General features: G+C 31.6%; 1 protein-coding gene across 1 annotated transcript in view; it reads left to right on the top strand.

Annotated features, from left to right (window-relative positions):
• Smp_137370 (serine/threonine kinase) overlaps window positions 1-24,219 on the top strand; it is a gene marked incomplete at both ends in the record, with an annotated part of 34,582 nt that overhangs the window by 2,427 nt on the left and 7,936 nt on the right. The window contains 5 exons of the mRNA XM_018794148.1: window positions 3,468-4,096; window positions 12,332-12,433; window positions 13,263-13,319; window positions 14,205-14,414; window positions 19,605-19,791. Coding sequence (XP_018648590.1) covers window positions 3,468-4,096; window positions 12,332-12,433; window positions 13,263-13,319; window positions 14,205-14,414; window positions 19,605-19,791 — 1,185 coding nt within the window. The remainder of the gene's footprint in view (window positions 1-3,467; window positions 4,097-12,331; window positions 12,434-13,262; window positions 13,320-14,204; window positions 14,415-19,604; window positions 19,792-24,219) is intronic.

The following is a 24,219-nucleotide window of genomic DNA, read 5'->3' as shown; positions in this document are numbered from 1 at the left end:
AAACATTTTTTTTGTTATACTCGAACAAATAAACAAAGTTCTACTTCTACTCGTCAGGATATAACAAAAAATATATTAAATACTAAATTTCCACTCAATGCTCAATTCGTTTAAAATCAACAAGTCTAAACTTGGTATTGATGCGTGCGAACCCACCGTGCCGTAGTTTCCAGGCGATTTGAGCCACTTTTTCTCATTTTTTCCACATACATGAGTCATATCAGTATATTTCCAAGCCTAACGATAGTGATTAACGTTCATAAGGTGAAGTAGACGACTTCAAAAATAGCTCGAAATAGCTCACTGTGATGTAGAGACAGTTTCTCTTTACTGGTAACTAAATCCTGGCTTTAAAAGTCAGTTTTTATTTTATTTTCTGGCTGACATACTTTCTCTCTCAAATTATGCTCTCCATGAGTAATTGTTTTTACTATTACTAATGCTATCACTGCTTTGGTATTATTGTTAATAATTTCGTCAGTCTGAGAATATTCGGTTTGACAACTTATGATGATTCATGTTTGTACCAGGTTATATATTATTCATGACTGACTGACTAAGACGGTAAGTAGATTTTTACTCCTGTCCAGAAATCATATCGAAAATTGCAAATATGTCGCACCCACTACTCAAAACAATACTCAGATCACACAGCAATTCCCATTTATTCATCTGGATTTGTCTAAATACTTCTTATGAGGAATTTTAATGGGTTTTCAACATTACAAAGCTGTGAAGTTCAAATAAATAGTGTCAGAAGATACTAGTACATTGAAACCTAGCTACGTTAACATATTACTTATGTGTTCGCCGAAACTTCTTGGTTTCATCTGCTTTTATCCTGTTTTCCCATTAGGCTACTAATTCTTAATATAAATCAAAGCTTATAACCCGAATAATCAAATAATCTTAAGATAAGATTTTTGTATCTTTATTCAGTCTTAGAATTAAAAGGCAGATTTCAGAACGAGAAGCCAAATAAGTGATACTAATCAGGCGATAAACACATGCTTGGGGTGTATTGATTCATTTAAAGCTGAGAAATAGACAATGAAATATCCCTGATTTATATATATATAATCTAAGCCAATAAACGACCCTCAGATTCGAATGCATTAGGAAACTAAAGAAAAAACAATGAATCTTTACTTTGTGGTTTCAGTAATCTATATTTGACAGTGACTTGTTTTTTTTAAAGCATTGGCAAATTAAGCGAACAGATGGTTGAGAAAGGTTGTGGTCTTGCATGATTTCATAGGGCTTGGCAATGTTGTCAAGTTCTTAACAGGTAGCAACTTTAAGAATCTATTGAGCAAGTAGTATCTTAATTAAATCAAGACAGTAAATTGTATTTAAACGTAATGCTAGTATTTGGCATAAAATGGGCTATTTATTCATAAAATAGACGTATAATAAGTGTTTTATCTCTTTAGTCTGTTCAAAGCAAATGGTGATATATTGAGGAAAAATCAATTAATGTATCTCCATTTTTAAAGAGTGTACAATATTTAGGTTAATCAATACTTAATCAATACTAATATTTCGAAACTAAGTTGAATAAATATTCATGTATATACATGTGTAAACGTGTATATGTATATTATATATATATATATATATATATATATATATATATACATCACACACCTGAGTAGATACTTGTCGCTTATAAGTCCAGTTTTTATTCTTTCGTATTTATTCCATTGTATTATTAAAAAAATGTTTTAGTCAACGCCATCATGCTATTCCTTTAGTCATTTCTTGACTTTCTGAAGTTTGTAACCTCACAAAAGGAAATCATAGTGAAGGAAATCAGAGTGTAATAAGCTGAGAAACACATGCAGCATAGTTGTAAGATATCATTAATTCGTATCTCTTCACGATATTAAAGTTAACTCAAGTTTTATTCTTAATGAGTATTCCTTGCGAAATATTGAATAGAATGAAACTACAAAACTTCAGACCATCTGAAAAATTTGTACTCTGTGATTATACCTTTGAATAAAATAATTATTGATGTTCGAGTATCAAATCGTCGCTGTGCATACACATGATCTATTTTGAGTGTTTACATTCTGATCACTCAACTCCAAAAAATGCAGAATTCTAAAACGTAATCACTCCATAATTCGAATATACATCCTTAACCATTAATTTCGGCATGAGAATTTGGTTGCGGTGTTTTTTTAGTAAGCATTACTCTTTTTGTTCGCGGCCAAAGATGTACTTGAAATACTTGCTTCAGTAATGTAGATAAAACGAGTAGCAGACTTATTTCGATTCATATCTTAAGTTCAGACCCTAATTCCCAAAAGAGTCAGTTTGTGGTGGTTACATGTTATTTGCATGTTTAACCTCCAAAGCAGTTTTTTTCCGTTCTTTTAACAAACTACTGAGTTCTCCTATAGTTTCTCTCTTAGTACCTATATATTTTGCTGCTTATATCATAAGTTGGTTTCAAGTTGCAATTGGTTTTGTTAGGTTGGTAAACTTAAGAGTTGTATGTTTGATCTTCTATTCTAACCAGTTTTATTCTAGTCAGCTATCACGTGAATACGGCCTTTGTATCATGTGTTCATTATCTATCTATTAGGAATGTAATTTCATTATTAAATACAAATATTTTAGGTTTGAAAGTGAGATAACACAGGAGATATCGGAAAGACATAACAAGCACTGAAACTTACAGCTGTAAATTCAGGTAAATGCAACGGGCAGCATACAATCTAAATCTTTTGGAGTCCGTAAAAAATCTGAAAACGAATTGATGAGTGGATTCAAGAACACATGACAGTGTAATTAGGTTAAAAGTTTGGTTTCTGATGTGATCAGCCAATGATTGTCTCTTTTCAATACAAAGATCCGAATTAGATAGTTCAATAGAGAAGAATGTGTATTGAAGAAGTAATATGGCTATCTTTTTCTATTTATTACTTCGAGCGCAGTAGTAGCAATGCAACAGAATCTCCTCAAAACCCTGGAAAATATTTGAATGTGAATAATTGACACATGATTACATGAATAGACACATGAGAATCCTTCAGGACCAAACTATCAAAAATACACTTTTATTACGTGGACCTCTGAGTTCATCTCAACCATTTATCTTTTAGTTTGTACTGTAGGAAATTATTTTTCATTTAGGATATAAAGTTATGTAACAGGATTGTGAAATCGAAATTTGTATATCGTTTATCAGCTGGAGCCTGTTACTGTATAATTCACAACTCAAAAAGCCATATCGAACTTTAAGGGAAACAGTTAGATACGTTGTCAGTAAAAACTGATGTTTTCAAGAGGCTATAACTATTTTGGATGATTTGATGTACACTTACATGATTTTAGATCACGTGTTAGATGTTTAACATTTACGGTTAGTTTTTAAGATATTTCACTGAAGAATTTCTTCGTAATAACTTCGTTTACAATATTATACATCATTATGATGATTTCTATTTATTTAACAGATAAAGTTGCCAAATCAGTATTCATATTAAAAGATACAAGAAGTCATCAGGTAAACGAGGGGGCGACTTTGAAACGAAATGGCAATTCAGACATTACAATACATGAGGATTTGATAAAAGCCAAATCCACGGAAGAATTAACAAGAAACGTTTCGATCAAAGATGAGACAAAAATTAATAACAAGACTAAAAGTACTCAACTTAAATCTTTATCATTTCAAAAATCAGACGAATATTGTATTAGAGATTCCAATGACATTTTGAATCAATTGAATCAAAAGAAAAGTTATAAAATGGTTAATAAACTGTCGTTATCAGAAACAAGAAATACAGAATATAAAATACACATAAGTACTGATAGCACTGATTCTAAACTCATCAATCATAGTGATAATAATTCTTCCTTATTACATAAAACCAGTAATAATTCTTATCACTTGGCAAATAGTAATGGTGAAAAAATGAAAAGTGATAAATCTACTAAACGGAAAAGTTATTTGAAACAAAACACAACCCTCTTACCAAATGTATTGAGAGCAGTTGACTTTGTACTGCCTACTGAAAGCGCGGGACCAAGCAAAGAGAATGACGGATCAATCATTCATCCCAATAAGTTACGACATACGGGAGTGAGTTGACAAATATATATATATATATCATAGTCATTTAATGTTCTGAAATTTCATGAAGACAAACAATATTGTTTGTGTTATATTTATTGGTCATGTTGGTAGATCTAAGGACTATCTTATCTGAAAATATGTTGAATTACATTTCATTACAAATACGTGTATTTACAAATAAAATGTAAATAATACTTTGTAAAAAACGCCTGAGATTTATTGGTTAGAACAATAAATTACCAATTGCAGTTTTGTTATTAAATATAACTCTTGTTGTAGCTAAACCATCCTTAAGTAGAACATGTTAGCATTTATTATCAACTATGAATATCACTTGACAACAGATGAAAATAAGAGCTCAGGACAGAGTAGACTGAGGATTCCTGGTCGGCCCCTATACTCCACAAGGAGTATCAGGCGTAAGTTAGTGATTATACACTTAGTAATTTTACATCCACAGTTTTAGAATCACACTTATAACTTGGTCTAAAAAACAATGAAAAGTTCTATCGCTCAAAAGTCTTTATATTTTGGATCACTGCTGCATCAGTGAAATACTAGTAGTGAAAAATTGAACAAATTTTGAACACCCACATAGATTTTATTTTCAGACCTACTGGAAATTTTGGTAGGATTAATTTTTTAAGCTACTACAGGCAACAGTTATAGAATTCACATAACCGTCAGTAGTCTGAAAAGTGAAGGAAATGAGAAACTGAAATGACAGTATTCACTTGGATAGTGATTTTGTAATGCATAATTTATTTGTTTTGAAAAACGTTATTGGCGATACATTCAAAGTAATAAATTATTCATTTTTTATATAATCTCGATCACGGTCTATGAATAATGAATTTCACCTATATCCATTTAATTTACGATTACGATCTTTGAATTAGAAGTAAACGAAATACTTACTGGAATCCAGTTCAAACTTTAGTAAATAAATAATTAGAACTGATTAAGTGATTCTGGTGATGTCAAGTGTTCAGTATTACACTTTTACTTTAAAGATCATACCATCAAACAACTTTTATCGCTTATATTTAAGGAAAAAATCATATGATTAAATACATTGTGCTGTTCATAATATAGTAGTAAAATCATTATCAATTTTTACGTAGCATCTTTAGTAAAAAGGGTCTCTTGTAATTGGTTTCGAGAGAGATCATCTATACTTGTTCATCAGTAGCCTTGAACTAGGATCAAAATTATTATCTTGAAGTCTTTGGCTTTTAATGGTTTTCCACTTAATATAAGATCATAAATTTAATTATTAGGTTTTAAAAGGTAGTAGTAAAATATTCAAACTAAAATGTCCCATTTATCGTAGTCCGCGATATGTTGAAATATTTATCTACAAAATTTTTGATTATTTGAAATTGTATATGTCCATAGTACTGTCAAATCATTCAAAGTGTAGCCTTTGAAAGAATGCTTGAGATTAGTAATGATAATTTTGAAAATGCCTTTTATCAAATGATTAAGGGATTAAAGAAAAACACAAATTATACGTGCTTCTAATATATTCACTCATGACTCTGTTGGCAAAAAGAGAAAGGACGGAAATTGATGACTTGACTTTGAAGAAGTAGTGGGTGAGGAGACCTTCCAAAGTTATTGGCTGAAATTCACATTAGTAAATAAAATTCACGAGATGTTGTAGAATGCTCATTCAAAAATTTAGTTGTTTCTATCAATTTCACTATCACTTAATTAACACAAAACATGACTTATATTGTTAAAGAAAAAGTTAAGGGTTCTTCATCGTAGACTTATTTCATAATTCTGAGTACAAAATATTGTCCACTGCTTTAGAAGTATTAGCTTCTTACGATTCGCCCTTACGGCTTACTTTATTTATTTATTAAGAAGTCTAAAAGTTAAATATTATATACATGTACATGTTATTCTCTGAAATCAGTGTATAACGCCCCATATAAATGTGTAAAATGATGTAAGTCAATGCAAAGTAGCTGTCAACTAGGAAAGCATTTAAAACCCAATGGAGCATTCTGCACAAAAAGGTCATTCTCTTATTTGAGTTGATTGACTTACATTCTTTTTTATCACACCCTAAATGAAGTGTTTAAAACGTATTTACGAGTAAAACCATGTTTTAAAAACAGAATAACGTAATTTCTATCAAATTGTGTGCTGTTGGGCTTTGGTAAAAATCTCAACAGTTTATTATGTAGTTGTTATCACATAATGAAGTCACTTAACTATGGTACATCATAAAAGGTAGATATATTTTAATTCGTCATAACCACGAAACATTTAGAAGTAAAGCGTAAGATTCAAAATGTTAAGTTACTAATTAAAATAATCTTAAACTGCCGCTCAGTATACTACCAACTACAACTAAACACTCTTGTCCAATCAGAATGGATTAAAAGATTGTATCAAAGCCTACTTCACTCTCAACTTTTTATCTTAAGTGGACTGTGAGTCATGAATGTTTGATTATCACTACGTGCGAGTTGTTACTTCATTGATGATGATGTGTTAGAAAACAAAATAAAACAAAAATTGTGAAATGCTGCATTTTTAAATCGTAAAATATAATATTGGTACTTTTGGTGCTTCGCAGTTCTAGTCAAAAGTAAATAACTAGCAGGTGTCACATGTATTGTAAATAGTTAGATCATATGAAGTAGATCATAAGAATAGTACAAAAGGTGTTATTTTGATGTAATCATTTTAGCATCTTACATAATAGTTTAGAAATTAAGAAATTAGACTTAATACATTTGATGTTATAAAGGATTTCATCGATAAATATATTGGCCCTTAATGCCGTGTAGCCTGATGCATTGCTTTATTGAAGGTTACTTATTCCCACTTTAGATGTGCTACACTGATATGGTACACAAACAATTACCTAACTAGTTTTAATCAGATAAAATTGGTTCTCCTTCACTTTGTACTATATACTTAAAAAGAAAAAATAACTAAGTTAAGTGTTGCCATGTTTAAGGAAAGTTATATAAGAGAAGTAAGAAAATGTTATAGATTATATTTAAAACGAGAGGAAATAATAGAATCTATGTAAAACAATCTCATTTCAATGTTGCAATATATTTTTTGCAGTGCATTCTGTTATATAGTATTGAAAAATACATCAATAAATACTAAACCCCTCATAAAAACACTATTCAACTAAACATTCATGAATTTCTACCCTTTTTCGATGAGCGTTTTTTTTTACTTTTAATAAAACATTTCAGGAAACTATAAAATATGTTTAGAGTTTGATAGTTATGTTTCCATCAAATAAAATAGTTTATCTACTTATCCACAAAATAATATCATAATTTGTGATAGCTGCGTTGATATATTCACAATGTGATATAAGGTTTTCAAAATTAATAGCAGTACAGGAACCCCTGGGAGAGCATATTTATATTTCTTAAAGATGTGGTCAAACTGGTTTCTCATACCCTTAGTGATATAAAAATAGCTTTTCTCAATTTCAGCTCACTTTAGTATTCTTTGCTTCATATCAAAAAGAAGGTTGATATCAAATGCTTTTAATCATGGGCTGATTTTTCACTGACATTTTTGTGCATCGTTTTCTAAAGGAGAGTTCTGAATAGTCAGTTGCTCAATAATTGAAGTCCCAGAAAGAATAGCCTTGACGATCATCCACATGATCAAACGATTGACCTCGAAAGGAAAAGAAATCAATAATAATAATAATAGCTCTACTTGGTGTCAAACATTTTGGTGTAGTAAAATGTTCCAACTACCGGTCGTTCGATATTACAACTAATACCGAACAGAATCTTTCATCTGCATTCAATCATGAAAGTTGTCTAACAATTTTCTGTTGGTTATGCTTGGATTTTAGTTTATTTTTCCACCGTTCTGTCAAATGATAGATAACAAGAAAATTATGCCAAGTGCTTCTGCTTGAGTTTTCCAGCGTTTATTACCATAATCATTTGTAACCTTTATCACCGTGTGTCAGCACATACTGTTAACACTTGTAATGATTCAGTCAAAACAAATCCGAAACAAGCAGTTTAATTGTGATACATATACAAATGGGAAAAAGTGGCTTCAACTTTTGAGTATATATATAACTTTGACTGAGCTATCATTGTCTACTATAGAGGCGCTAACAACTTAACCGTTGAATATTGAACTCTGTACTCAAAAGCAGTATTTAAAAGTTCACATTCTACTATGGTCCTAACGCTTAATTGTTTTTATATTTTTTAATATTAGTTAAGCTAGCTAGTGATGCGTATCTCCAGTTTTTCAATATGTTTATTATGGACGCTTTTGAGGTTTATCCGTTTTTTTACACCATTTTCATATCCGTCAAGTAGACAAATATCTCTTATGATTCTTTTTCGTTTTATTACACTTCTTCAAGCTCTTGATCGTTACCCAACTCTCTTGAGACATTTACACTATCCGAACACTTCATGTAATTCATTCTCTTTTTTAAATAGACTATTATAATTGTTAGATCACTACGAATATATTTATGTAGCCTCAGTATACAATATTGTTGAAAGGTAAATTTTCTTTTTTGAATTGTCTTTTAAGTCTTTTTCCACTACAGTTGTTGATCTATTCTATATTCTTTTTTTCGAAAATGATAAGACTTTTGAATTTATAATCATGTTGTTAAGAATGTACTCAGTGACTGTGGAACGTTTTAACAAAAGCAGCTTTGGATTTTTACTGTTATTGAGTTAAAATAAGCATTCGTGAGGTAAAACTCAGACAAATTAATAAACTACTGTGTCAACAGTGTTTTAGTGAGATTTGTATTAACATAAGTGTTAACATAAAGTGTTTACACCCCTTAAATATAATAAGCCTAGGCAGTAACAATTAATAACTCATGTAATCGATAATACATTAGTAATAAGTTAACCATTTTACTAATATACAGAGTTCAAATACCTCTAACACAATGCTTCATTTCCAATAAACGTCTTATTACAGGTTAAAGTGATAAGTAACCAACCGGAGGGTTACAGATCTAATATGAAATGTGTTTAATTATACAGTGCAAAAATTAAAAATGTGTAGTTTAAAACCAAGTCTATGAAATACCAGTTATCATCGCTGTTGTTATTATTATTATATAAAAGATATCATTATAAAGATTGTTCTTTGGATAAAAGTATGCTCATATTACTAATGAAGGTCATCCAAATTAAGATCAATAAATCAACAATAGAATGGTAATTAAATAAATCCTATCAATAATACAATAATAACTACATTTCATTTAAATATTTTATGGTGTGATTCAAATAAAAAATAGATAATGAACTTAGTACCAACAAAATCGTCACATAGATGTCACGTGTAAAAACCTACTCATCATTAAAGGTTACTTTCGTAAAATATAAATAGAGAGGAAAGAATTATACAATATATTCATTAACCTGAATGAATGTCTTCTGAATGATCAGTGTAATTATTGCTGAAACTGTATAAGAATTGATACTCAATTTCTTTAATTCGTGGTTTACATTATTGATTTATAATAATAATAGTAATGCATATATCTTATTTATTATACTCTAAAAGATATGTATCAAATATGCAGTTCATTTATTTAATTATTGTAGTGATCATTTAGTTGAAACAAATATTTGGAAATAATTTATCAAATGTTTATATACTTATTTATAGACAAATTTCTTTTGGCAAACTCTTTTAACTTTTGTGGTAAAATGTGTTTACTTCTTAGTATACTTTACAAACAATCGATTTTATATCGTTTCGATGAAACAGAAAAGAAAACTATAAACATAAAGCAGAAATTCTTAATTTCATTTTTTCATACGCTCATAAGATATTTAGAACAGTAAAATTGTCCTTAGTATTGTGAATTAGAAATTAGTGCCAAGAGTAAATGCACATCGTATTTTGGGACATTGATGAAGATTCGTAGCTTAAGTGGATGATTTTAAGGGAAATTTCATTCCCTGACCCAGCTGGTTTTAATAATTAGACTACTCAGCTCTGTGAACGAAAGTTTCACCAAACGAATTGTGGTTTAACCACTCTGACTAATGAGAATATGATTTGGAGTACTATGGTTTTAAGTTATTTGCTCCTTAATCACAAAGCTTTTTAACAATAGGTATATTTGATTGGTTCTCACTAACAAAATATGCTGTGAATAGTTGTAACATTATTAAAGACAGTTGATTATACTTTTAGTCCGTGTACTATTAAATAAGGTTATCCTACCATTGTAATATTAGAAACTTTCATCTGAATGAATAACCATTTTAAATAAGAAATATCTTTTATTCTCTACAGCCTAGAATGAAATTAATTTACTTCGTGATCATTGTTTGCCAGATGTGGTATGTTACACTGTTCCTCAATATGAACAATAAACTAGTTTCATTTAAGTAAATGTTTAATTTAATCACATTAGGTCATCATCATAGGAAATGGATTAAAGTTCGCCAAAGATCACGGGACTTTAACTAACCGGTTACATGTAAAATAGTACCATTTTCATTAAGATAGAAGTAAGAGGAAACTTTTACATAGCTCAATGTATTGTCACAAAAATTTTAGGAACCTGTATTTTTAATCGGTAGTCTTAACGAATAGCTCTAGGTCCAAGAACTAAGACTCATGGATTCAACCCCATATTGAGTCGTAGGTACTACTGTTTGAAGGCTTAACAATAAGATAGAACGGTCAGTCGTTGACCTTTGCACCTCAACGGCCGTTTAACTTATATCGTTCTGAAATAGAAATTAAATTAAAGTTACGCTCTTGTTGATTAACAGTTATAAGACACAAATTAAATGTTATATTATAAATGATTGGTTTGTATAAGGATTATATTTTCATTTTGAGCTAATAAATGTCAAAAAATCTATGACTGATATGCATGAGTAAATAGATGATGTTCAATTGTTTGAAAAATGTTAGACGCAAATACTATCACAGAAAAATCAGCCAAATCGCTGCAAAGATTTATCGATATAAAATATAAAAACAGTTTGATGACCTTTTGATAACTGAGTTTAATATTTCAAAATTAAAATTGATTAAATGGACATCCTTAGAATTTTCAAATGACGTGATTTGAAATAACTGAACCCTGAACGTTAATAATTTAATAAATTGCGTAACGAACCATACATAAACATAGTGCTACACATTCAATGTTACAATGTTTATGAACAAATTACTAAATCGTTTCCAATCTCAATGACTAAATAATGATAGTATGGTTTGCGAAGACTACATTTTTAATCCACACCACTGGCTGACCTTGAAAAATCACTAAAGAACAGGAAGTACTGGACATCTGTTTCTTTGCAGTGGGACTTTCCTCAGCGGTGGCCATCCACGACCCCCTCTTGTATCTAACTCTAGACTTTCAGGTCTCACAGCGGTCGTTTAACATTTAGACCATTTGGTTGGAATCTAATGGCCTACATGTCTAGCTTCAAATAATCTGTGACATTGACAACTCAGTAATTTTAAGAATAAGCATTTGCCTCGAGACCTAAAAGCTTTGAGTTCACTTCCAAGTGTGACCGTGGATGCCTAATGCTGAGAAGTCTTACACTGGGATGAGACGCTTCTCTGGTGCTCTCTGTTCTCCAACTAAGGTTAGTTCACCATATAAATTATCAAACTAACTCATATTTTAGTATCGTCTGTGATAAGCATACACTGTCGTTAAACAACAATTATGGTGATTTTGACATAAGTTTAGTAATGCAAAATATTAGTAAATTTTGTTAAATTAACAATTGTGTAGTGAAAAAAAACACTGGTTGGGGACAATCGAATGTATTTAAGCACAAATTACAGACTATCTCACTAAATTCTGATAACCATACAACAAACAGTTAATTTGCAAAATAACAATCAATTGTCTCAATTTTCACTGTTGCTACTGTAAATATCAGTTCATCATCTCTAATTCCACTGTTCATGCATTTTCCTACCAATTGCGCTTCATTTCAGTTCTTTCCTTATCGGTCTTTTGACAAAATACATTCTATGTCTGACCATCACCATATACTACTTATATGGATATAAGTAGACCACACCACATTGCTCATTTTCCTAACCTGTAAGAAAAATAAATAGATTAGTTCCAAAATGATTGGCGGTTTACTTTGGTAGATGTTCAGATAAATGCTAAGATAAAATATCATTGGATAGTAAAAACGAAAAATTTCTTATTTTAATGGCATAATAATGTTTTATTTTATCATTTATTAGAGAGGAGTGAAAACTTTATCAGCTTCATGGAAGCCAACAATGTTATCCAATGAAGAAAAACAAAGACGACCAATTAATCGAAAACAAAGAAGAGATTCCATGGTACGTATGATAATCTCATGATATAAGCTGAAAAATAGAATAACAATAGGTTTTATTATCAATAACAGAAAAACTTTTATTTAGCGAAATATGTCGTAACCAGGTTAAGATTGATTGTAATTTACACGACATTTCAAATTCTTTATTATTAATTGATTTCATTCACTAAGAGCTATCATTTTCATTTTCAAGTTGATAAACAAGATATTTCGTCATCTTTATTACATATGGAGAATGACTATTATTATACAATAATATTCTATTAGAAAGAAATAATCAACTAATGATAATTCACAATGAAATTATAATGTTTATTTGAATATGAAAATTCATTTCACAAATATAATACAGTCGTGTAGCTAATTTTCTATTTCATTGTTTTATTAACACTATGGTTTCAGTTGTTTAATAAAAGTACTTTAAGCCTATGAAATAAAAATAGATGTGGTTATGTAGAGTGTATTTTACCTTCTAATACTCAATAGGTAGGTATCTATTTTAGTGTTTCCAGAGACGTAGTGCATTTTATTGAAAATGAAAACATTCAAAAATAACTGCCTAACTTTTTCTATTTCAAATGTTTATAGCATTGTTATGATAGAATCATTATACAAGAAATCATCAATATAGTTATCAATAAACACTCATATGTGAATATGTCTGTTATTTTATCAAAATATTTTTCATATTTTTCCACAGATTTTACTTTCAAAATTGAACAGTAGACAATTCAGTATACATACTAGTTACTTTTTCTAAATTTGTTTTCTCTATCTACTTGTTCTATACAACTTATATTTGTATGATGTGAAATTTTTAATGTTTATAGTATGAAAAAGGATATGGTAAACTTTCATCTTACAAAATATATGAAAAGTTGGGAGAAGTGAGTCAATAATAATTTACATTTCTTTTCTCAAATATCTTGATAATAATAAAAAGTTAGTATAGAATTGTGAAGATTGTTGAGTTTAAATTGATATCATGAATGAATCCATTCATTACATCAGTTTAAAATTATTTACATTTGGTCTATAATAAAATATTTACTTGATGTCAATACTCCAACAGATCATGTTGCCGATACCAATAAGTTACCTAATTCATAACTCATTATCAAGCGTTGAGTAATTATTATCCTAATCTCTTAAATTATGATGCTTTAAAGTTTCTTAGTCACATTGAAACCTGTCAGTTTTTAATGAATGGATTTAAAAATCCTGTAGTGATCATATGATTAGTCTGATACAACTAATGTCTAGGTTCTAACCAGCATACTCAAAGTAAATTATCAATTTTTGATATGTAATTTATAGTTATTTTTAATATATATTTTGATAGTGATAAATAGATACGAAAAAACAATTTTGAAGTGTATGAGGAATATATTATGTCTTGAAACAATATATCGTGTTTATTCGTAAAATATTTTTATAACACTGAGTTGATCACTATTTCTACTGGTGTTCAAATCCATCCATCAATTTTGTGGCATGCTCTTTTAATCAATCCTAGTGTATCCAATACATGTGTAATGTCATATATCTATCTCATTTACTGTAACAATATTTCTAAGCGTTCATACACTGAAACATAAAAACGATTGTGATATAATTGAAAAAAAATCATAATATTTTACATGGTATCATCACTGAAATAATAGTTAATCAGTTTCATAAATATTTTATTCATCATATTATGCCATATAATTTTCGAATTTTAATCAGTTATGTTTTATTTTTATTTAAAAAACAATCAAACTAACTTCAAGGGAACATATGCGACTGTTTATAAGGGTTATAGCTTAGTATCTAAACAATTAGTGGCTTTGAAAAGAATACGTATGAGAAAATCCGAAGGTGCACCATGTACAGCTATACGTGAAATCAGTCTTCTTCGTGGATTGAATCATGCAAATATTGTGAAACTACATGATGTTATTTATGAAGCCGGTTCATTGACATTGGTATTTGAATATGGGGTAGGTTGCTTTCTCTCTTTTATTTTTTACTTTTCTGTGCCCAATATTTGTGATAAACGATAAAATTAAATAATTTTCATTTATTACATACAATTTCATGTATCCTTGATATAGATTTTTGTGTAATCGAAGAGATGTGAATATATCAACTGGTAAATGTGTCCTACCATCAGTAATACACTGGTTAGATTCTGAAATAACTTGGATTATAGGCTGATATTACAGTTTACCAGTGTATAATTATGTTTACAAGTGCAATGTTCTAATGCTTTTTCGAATATTTATTGTTAGCCGTGTAATCTGTTTCTTCGTTATCATTGAACAATTAACTTTGCTATATATATATATATATATATATATATAGTACAATAAAACATTGTAATGATCGGACTGAAAGTAATATTGTATGTTTATGTACATGTACTGGTCTCATATTCTTACCACGATTATGATTTTTCAAAATGTCACATCTAATATCCCTTTGTAAGTAAAACTTATACCTTGATAAGGCTCACTGTGGAAGAAAGATAACGTTTTTACTAATAATTTCCGTGGCATTGTTTTCATGGTGGATTAAAGTGTTCATACTTCATTTCAAATTCATGAATTATGCATTGAATGAGCATATTTCAGAATGGTTTTATAGAAGGATCAATATAATATTATGATTATTTAAGAACTACATGAACATATAGATTGAATGGTATTTGACTTTAAGTTCACGTAACTCTGTGATATGATTGTAAAAACTTAATCTCTGCTTTTGACTGTGTTTTTTGACTTCACTAGAATTAAAAGTTGTTTGCTGTATTTGATTTGTTAGTCACCAAATTCTAATTAATCACTTGTACTAATATCTAAGAACCACTGAAGTAAATAATCTGGCGTAAATAGGCACAATTCGAATTTTTTAATCCATAAAATAACCAAGAATATATATATATATATATATATATATATCGCCTCTCTGGAACTGTTAATAAAGTACATTGAAAGCAAGGCTAATGTTAAAAAGATAAATCTATTCCACGATAACTACAAAAATGCAAGTTTATTACGTAAACGATCAAATACATATTTTATGAGTTACGCTTCCTATAATCAAATATTTACGCATTCCACAAATAGACTAATCTTAGATAGTAATTTATTACAAAAATAAACCAAAGCACTAATGAATCACCAATTCTTTTTCAGTTTGTCAATATATATTATGAATAAATTCATAAGTATTGTGATAAATTTCTAATATCATAGTAACTGTACTCAGAATTCATGTGAATGTAAACAATAATAACTGCTATCATCAGTTCTAATTATTTCTCCTTTAAATATGACAAACATGTTCTAAATAATGTCACAATAATGGTAACTTGGGTACATGAGGATCCAACAATCTTTCGTGGGGGAGGGTGAATTCGAGAAATTTAAAATCCGGATGTCAACTCCGGATTTCTCAAAAAGGGGAGGTGTTATATCCCCTGGTGAATTATGAATAGTAACTCTAAGGACTATTTATCGACCAATGTATTATGCCTATTTCCTATTGTACAATTGTTACGTAACTAAACTATTCATATTCGTGTTTCTCTTATCATTAGCTTTATTTTGATCTTTGATTTATTATTATACGATTCTTGAGTTATAATCAGTTTATTGATTACTTTGGTTTGTATAAAAACCCAGTATGTTTGTAAATAATGATTCATATTGTCGAGGCTGTTATTTGTGTTCTGCACTCAACTGGCTGGGCTAGGCAGATAGGAAGGGCCGATACGCAATCAAGACTGCTCGTACGACTTCAAGTATCATTTGCGTCCGATCAATAAATTCACTCCTCTCTAAATTGCACATTCATATATATTACGAGCTCACACGATATAACAATAACACTTTTATTTTAATTAGAGGAATTTGATATTCATAAGTATCTATGTGCATTACACTACAGTAATTAATGTATATTATTTAAAGCTAACTCAATTATTTTCTTATTGACTCATAATAAATTTAGTAGTAAGAGTTACAATATATGTTCCGATTTCACATAATCTCTGTTATTCTATATGGTTTCTGTCTTGTTTTCTCTACATTGATGAAGTGTTTTTTTCTCTTTTTAAGAGTTAAAAAATGAGACTTCATTTTGTTTTATTTTCAAAATCATCTATCTGTAATAACAATTATTTGTTACAATGATCTGGATTTGAATATTTTCTTATCTCGTAATAATCTACTTGGTTAACATTGATCTTTTCTTTCATGAGAAAAATACACTTATCTAAATTCACACGTCGATTACAAGGCACCAAATTTGAATTTTTCTAATATAGAATAAAAAAATATTTTACATGTGTTTAATTAACAATAATTAAAAGAATTACTTAAATGATAAACTATGACAACCTAGATTTTGTGAATGCTTTCAGACTGACTACTCAAAAATCATGTAATATATGATCAAGTATTAACGTTTCTTATGACTGTAAATTAATCAAGGTTTTCTACGCTTCAATTGATTGCCTACCGTTGATAAGTTACTAATAACTAACAAATTTTATGTATCAATTTAAATAAAACTACCAGTTCTTTTCGAGAAAAAATGTCACTACAAATAAAGTGATAACAATAAGTTTACTTATTAAGGAATAATTATTCATAATTTCAACTGTGAAAATACTGCAATCTCCACAAAACCCCTTCAGATCTATAATCATATGCACACTAATGACTGACTTCAAGAGATATTTCCTGGAGTTCTAGTGGGAAGCAGTGACCAGTGGAGTTCAACAACGTCTGTTGTAGAGATATCAACTCACTGAAGATAATTGGTGAGCGGTTGCTCAAACTTCGTGGATTGGTTGAAGTTAGACATTAACACCGTTGGATATCGGCCGGCTCAGTGGTCTATCGGTTAAGTGCTCTGAGGCGAGACTGGTAGGTCCTGGGTTCGAATCTCGCGAGGTGGGATCGTGGATGCGTACTTCTGGGGAGTCCCATAATAGGATGAAACGGCCTTAAAAGCAGTGCTTCCAGGGTTTTTCATGGTGGTCTAGCTTCAATTGACTCATGATTTCAACTATGAAAATAAGCAGTTTAAATTGATTATACCCCATTTATATGTAATAGTATCGATACTATTATTATATGGACAAAAAGATATATAAAACTATGCATTCTAGTTTCCGATAACTTAGTATCTGAAAATAACATTTTCAATAACATGAGATAGTAATGACTTCATTAATTCAACAAAGTGTACTTACTTATTATTAGGCTAATCATTATTATAAAAATATATTCAACCGTAAATATTTCCATCTATGTTGTAAAACTACTGAATGAGTATCTTCAATGTATCAAACATGGTGCTCAGTCATCACTTTATTAAGGAGATAGATTTGTAGTCTCATAAAATAAAGTACTATAGATATGTATCACACATATTATCTCGAGATGCACTATTCCAGTGTCATTGATAAGTTTTCTAACTGTACATCTTCACTATCCTTAAAAAATGATAAAGAAATGAGCAAATATATGATTCTTTTACGTTTAAGTTAGGTGATTTATGTGTATCCATTAATATATGTCTCAGATCCTTCGGTGCTAAAGATGGAAACATATATGGTTAAACAGTCTACAGATAACTCTTTAAAAACATGGAATTAATTACATGTAATCTACTTTTTAAAATTCTAATAATTCTAGAGTACTGGAATTGGCAACTGTAAACTATTATTTAAAAACTGATAATAGGAGAATAAAAAACATCAAATAACCAGAAGTATAAAATCAAATAAACAAGTTTGTAATTGTAATGGATTAAAAAATCGTAAATTAAATATAACAGTCCAAAAGTAGTATTTAACATTATCAGTCCGACCTAAAGTTAAATTATCATTTTGATTTCAATAAAGCAGCGAACTTACAAATAAGTGTTTAGGATTATTTTTGACATAAATATATAGCAAAATTTTCCCAAAACCATCAGTAGACTTAATGTGACTGAATGAAACATTCTCAGAGGCAACTGAGGAATTCAGAAGGATAACTGAATTCTATAGCCACAGATATATAGTTTATTGACTCTCACCACAGTCTTAAAAAACCTTTTTCTCAAGATACTGACCATCACTGTGTCAAGTTGATCAGATAAAGTTGTAAATATCTATTGATAAATATCGTGCTTAACTCATTTCTTTAAATTTGTTTTTTAGTTCATGTTATTTTAGCAACGTCATTTCTACTGTGATTGTCACTTAACTAATTCTCCACACTTACAAACTGATTTATCTTTAAATAATAGGAAGCTGAATGAATGACAGTGTTTGAATTCTTGTTTAATAAGTATGCATTAACAGATATGTAGTTTAAGCATGAATGGAATATACAAATATTATGTGATCAATCGGTTCTTTTTGGTGATGAAATCATAAGTCAATACGTTGACGAAATGCTATCTTTTGTGTTTACATGACTTACAATTGCGTGTTTATCTAGTTATCTTCAATGTAGGGTTGTGGAGATTGTTAAAATTCATTGAAATGATGGACCGACCAATGTTAGACCCCCACTGAAAACATGAAAGAACTAAACGTCCGTTTCCTCTCAGTATTAGACCCCTTGGCAGTGCATATCTGCGGTCCCTCACTCAGGACTCAAACCCGGGTCCTTCAATCACGTGGGCTGACTAGTAACTAGCTTTGAGAGGTAATCTTCGAAGTTCTATTGAGAAATCGTGACCAGTGGAGTCCAACCATGTCGAATGTGAGGCAGCGACACACCAAAGACAATAGAGGATAATCATGCAACATTGTGGATTGGTTTAAGTCAAACATTAACACCGATGGATGCTGGCACGATGGTCTCGAAGTTAGGCGTTCGTGTGAGACCGAATGTCTTGGGTTCAAGTCCTGCGTGAGGGTTTGTGGATGTGTACTAATGAGCAGTCCGATACTGTGAAAAGATGGCCGTCCAGTACTCCCAGATTTTTAGTGGGAGTCTAACACTGATCGGTTCATGATTCCAATGAAATATTTACTAATCATTGTGGTTTTTCTCTGCCTATGTTATCTGAGCATTAATCTATTATGATTGCGATTAACTAAATTATCCTGAATTTAGTAATGGAAAATTTAATGCTGTATCAGGTTTATTTCACAGTGTATTCGTTTTACCATTTTTTTTTAGGGAAGTGATCTCAAAAGTTACATGAGAATGTACAATAATCGTTTACCGATGAATATCGTCAGATTATTCACTTTTCAAATATTTCGAGGTCTTGAATATTGTCATGCAAAACAAATATTACACCGGGATTTAAAACCTCAAAATTTATTAATTAGCAAAACTGGAGATTTGAAATTGGCTGATTTTGGTAAGAAGAAATTATTCGATTATCAAACTCGTTCAAAAGAATCACTTTTTAAATGAGTATTACTTCACTACTATTTATTTATTGACATTCATTAGAAAAGCGTATTATTTTTGAATCCCTATAAAAATGATTTTTTTTAAATGCACCACAGAGTATGTAGAAATATTTTAATTGCTGATTCTGAGCGAACTAAGTGGTTTAATTTGTCTATTCCGGTTTGCGTTTTTTAGCAAGGTTGTTTTCTACTGGATGGGGTCGCTGACCCCATTCCTAACCCTCCTCGTTTTTCCCGGGGTTGGGACCGTCAGTAACCCTAGAAGAGCTATAGGCGGACACGCGAGCATCAGACGAGGGGCTGACATGGTTTCAGATCACCATCATCTGGTGGTTGCCAAGATGAAACTGAAGCTAAAGAGGTAATGGAAAACTGGACAAACAGCATTATAAAGGTTCAATACACTCTTCCTTCGAGATACTAAAAAACTCAACCAATTCGGGGTAACTCTCAACAACAGGTTCCGAGCCTTATAAGATCTACTCACAGAAAAGGGAACTATTATGGAGAACAACTGGAAGGGGGTCAAAGAAGCATTAACTTCAACCTGTTATGGAGTTGTGAGCCACAAGAAGCATCATCATAACTAATGGATTTCTATGGAAACCATATTTTGGATTCGATAAAGGAAGAACAAGAAGACAGCAATTAATAACAGCCGAATAGGAACGGAGGAAGTCAAGGCCCAGGCAGAATACACAGAGGAAAACAAACAAGTTAAAAAGAGTGCTAGAGTTGACAAACGGAAGTACGTGGAGGATCTAGTAATGACAGCGGAAAAGGCTTCAACAGAAGGAAATATGAAAAAACTGTATAGTAAACCCGAGAGATCGATCATGGCTTAACACAGCAAGCCAATCACTAAGACTCGAAAACAGAGGAAAAGATAAACAGAACACTTTGAGGAACTCTTCAGTAGGCCAGTTCCACTGAACCTGCAGGACATCGAAACAGCACCTACAGATCTTCCTATAAATGTCACTCCCTCAACGATCGAAGAAATCAGGATGGTGATCAGATAAATCAAGAGTAGGAAAGCAGCTGAACCTGACAATATACTAGACCAATCACTGAAGTCAGACATAGAAGTAACTGCAAACATGTTCCACACTCTATTCAGGAAGATGTGGGAGGAGGAACTAATGCCGACAGACTGGCAAGATGGGTATCTCATCAAGATATCAAAGAAAGGAGATTTGAGCAAGAGTGAGAACTACAGAGGCATCAAAGTACCACCTGTACAAGAAAATGTCCCCGACAGATTGCTGCTGTGCCAGGTGAAACATTTAGTAGACGTCCAGCTTCGAGATCAGCAGACCGGATTCCGTAAAGATCGGTCATGCACGGACCAAATTGAGACACTATGGATCATCGCTCAACTATCAATTGAATGGAACTCGTCACTATAAGTCAACTTCATTGACTATGAGGATTTCGAAAACGTGGACAAGAAAACCTCATGGAACCTTCTTCGAGATTGTCGAGTGTTTAACTGAGAAAATCGTCAACATCACACGGAATTCATACGACGGACTATATTGAAAAGTTGTGCATAGAGGATAGCTGATAGACGCAGCCCAAGTGATGACCGGAATCAGACAAGGCTGCTTACTCTCACCCTTACTTTTTCTTTCGGTGGTTGACTGGGTTGTGAAGATCCCCACATCTCAAGGGAAGCACGGAATACAATGGACACCTCGCATGCAACTAGACGATTTGAACTTCAAACATCACCTAGACAACTTATTCCATACATATCAACAAATGCATATCGAAGTAACCTCTGTGGCAGCAGCAGCCTCTGCATCAGTAGGCCCCAACATGCCTAAGCGAAAAAGCAAGATCCTCAAATACAGTATAGACAACACCAACCCAATTACACTTGATGCAGAAACTCCGGAAGAGGTGGAAACTTTGACGTATCTATCTGGTCAGCACCATCGATTAACAAGGAAGATCCGATGCAGACATAAATACAAGAATTGTCAAAGTAAGGGTAGCATTACTACAGTTGAAGAACATATGGAACTCAAAACAACTGTCAACCAATAATAGAGCCATGATTTTTAATACGAACGTAAAGACAGTTCTGCTGGATGGAACTGAAATGCGAAGAACTACCACAACCACCATCAAAAATGTACAAGTATTTATAAACAATTGCCTACACATGATACTCAATGTCCGTTGATGGGATACTATCAGCAACAGACTATTGTAGGAGAGAATAAACCAGCTTCCAGTTGAAGAAAAACTTAAGAAAAGACGTTGGAGGTAGATAGAAAATGCATTAAGGAAATTACCAAACTGCATCACGAAGCAAGTGCTAACCCGGAATACATCTTCACTTGTCTTTGGCATTCTTCATGATTCTTTCAATTCTGTTGTTATTAGAATTGCTCTCTGTTTCCCTTCCTGTTCTCTCCAATTCAATCTTCTTAATGTTCTACTGTCAAGCATTTCACGTCCGATTGCTGCTACATACTACTTATATCTGTTAGCACAAGTGGTATATATCACATGTGTACATATGATTAAATTTTTAATATTATAATCCTTCGTGTAATTTGCCCAGCCTGTTTTTGTATCATCTGTAAATTTCACTGGTTTTTGGTAGTTTTGAAAAAACATTTCTTGTACACATCAACATGGAAAACATTTTCTATACAACTTTCCGGGTGATCTAAAAAAATATATACATTCCACTTCATATTTTTACGCATTACATGATATCTTCAGATTATTTTTGCAATATAGCGACGTTAATTTTTTCTATGAAGTACATCGATACACGTAAACCTTCCCTTAGTTTTGATTCTCTTGGTTTGAAATGTATCTTCATTTGATCAAACAAGGTGAAATAACACCTCACTTTATTGATACTACCTCTGATACTGATGTATTGATGTGTGCTGTGGTGTCCGAAATTACAGCATGGCGGAAGATTCAGGTGTAAATCTGTTAGAATTTCAAGGAATTGAAAACTCCATTATTTGTTAACTTTCGTACACTTAAAAGGAGAATCGTTTGGATATATTCCTCAGTTGAGAATCCGTTTTCAGAAGTGTATTAGTCATTGAAATAACAGTCCCATAGGCTTTTCCAAGTATGAATGTAAAAATATACTCACGTATGAAACTGATTAGGGAATTAAGTGGTACAAAGTCTTTCACATCCTAATTAACATGCATTAAAACGTGCCGCTTTCACCATATGCCTGTGGAATTCGAAGCATCCTTCAAGTTTTATCTAGCAAACAGTATTTCGCTACTTTTTGATGTAAATAACAATTTGACTAACAAGGGATAAAACTCTAAATCAATGTTTGATTGACACTCCTATGTAAGACCAATGGAAATCTAGTTCGAGAAAGTGAGACATAGTCATAACGGGCAAAAATTTACGCAGCTTGTTCAGTAGATTGCCCAAAATTATATGATCGATGTAGCCTGGTGATGATAGCTTGCAAGCTCAGGTTTTCGACTTCGAAGGGTTCCATGAATCAAATTCCAAAAGACAGAATAACTGGTTAGCAAGATATAAGTCTCACAAAATAGAAAAAAATTACATAGTTATATTTACAAAATGTTTGTCACAAAAGGAAAATGACTAAAATTCTTTTAAACTTTCGATGACTAGTAAATATCGGTATTGTAAACTATTTACAAACCTGTAATATTAAGACAGGACTATAAGGTTTAATTATGATCACCTTCCATTATGAGACTGGCAACAAAAGGTCAAATGTGAATTTTAAGTGAACAAGTTGTCTCACTTGCTAAGATCGCCTTTCTTTGGTATCTTGATGAGAAGTCCTTCTTTCCAGTCTATTGGTACTTGTTCTTCGTCCCAAATCTTACTGAAGAGGATGTGGAGTATCTTTGCAGTTGCTGTTACATTTGCTTTCAGTGCCTCCGCCGGGATGTTGTCTGGTCCCGCTGCTTTGCCGCTCTTGATTTGTCTAATGGCCATGCTGATCTCTTCAATTGTTGGTGGGCCAATATCGATTGGGAGGTCTGTGGGTGCTGCTTCGATGTTGGGTGGGTTCAGTGGAGCTGGTCGATTAAAGAGTTCTTTGAAGTGTTCTACCCACCTGTTTCGTTGTTCTTCAATGTCGGTGATTACTTTGCCTTCCTTGCTTTTCACTGGTCTTTCTGGCTTATGGTAATTTCCAGCAAGTTTCTTTGTTGTATCATACAGTTGTCTCATGTTTCCCTCTCTTGCAGCCTTTTCCGCTGTCATCGCTTAATCTTCCACATATTTACGTTTGTCGGTTCTGATGCTCCTCTTCACTTGCTTGTTTGCCTCTGTGTATTCGGCTTGTGCCTTGGCTTTTTCTGCTCTGGTTCGGCTGATATTGATTGCTACCTTCT

This window comes from Schistosoma mansoni, chromosome 1 (assembly GCF_000237925.1).
Source record: "Schistosoma mansoni strain Puerto Rico chromosome 1, complete genome".
Classification (NCBI taxonomy): domain Eukaryota; kingdom Metazoa; phylum Platyhelminthes; class Trematoda; order Strigeidida; family Schistosomatidae; genus Schistosoma; species Schistosoma mansoni.
Note: the sequence above shows the minus strand (reverse complement) of the source record. Positions and strands in the feature narration are given on the sequence as shown.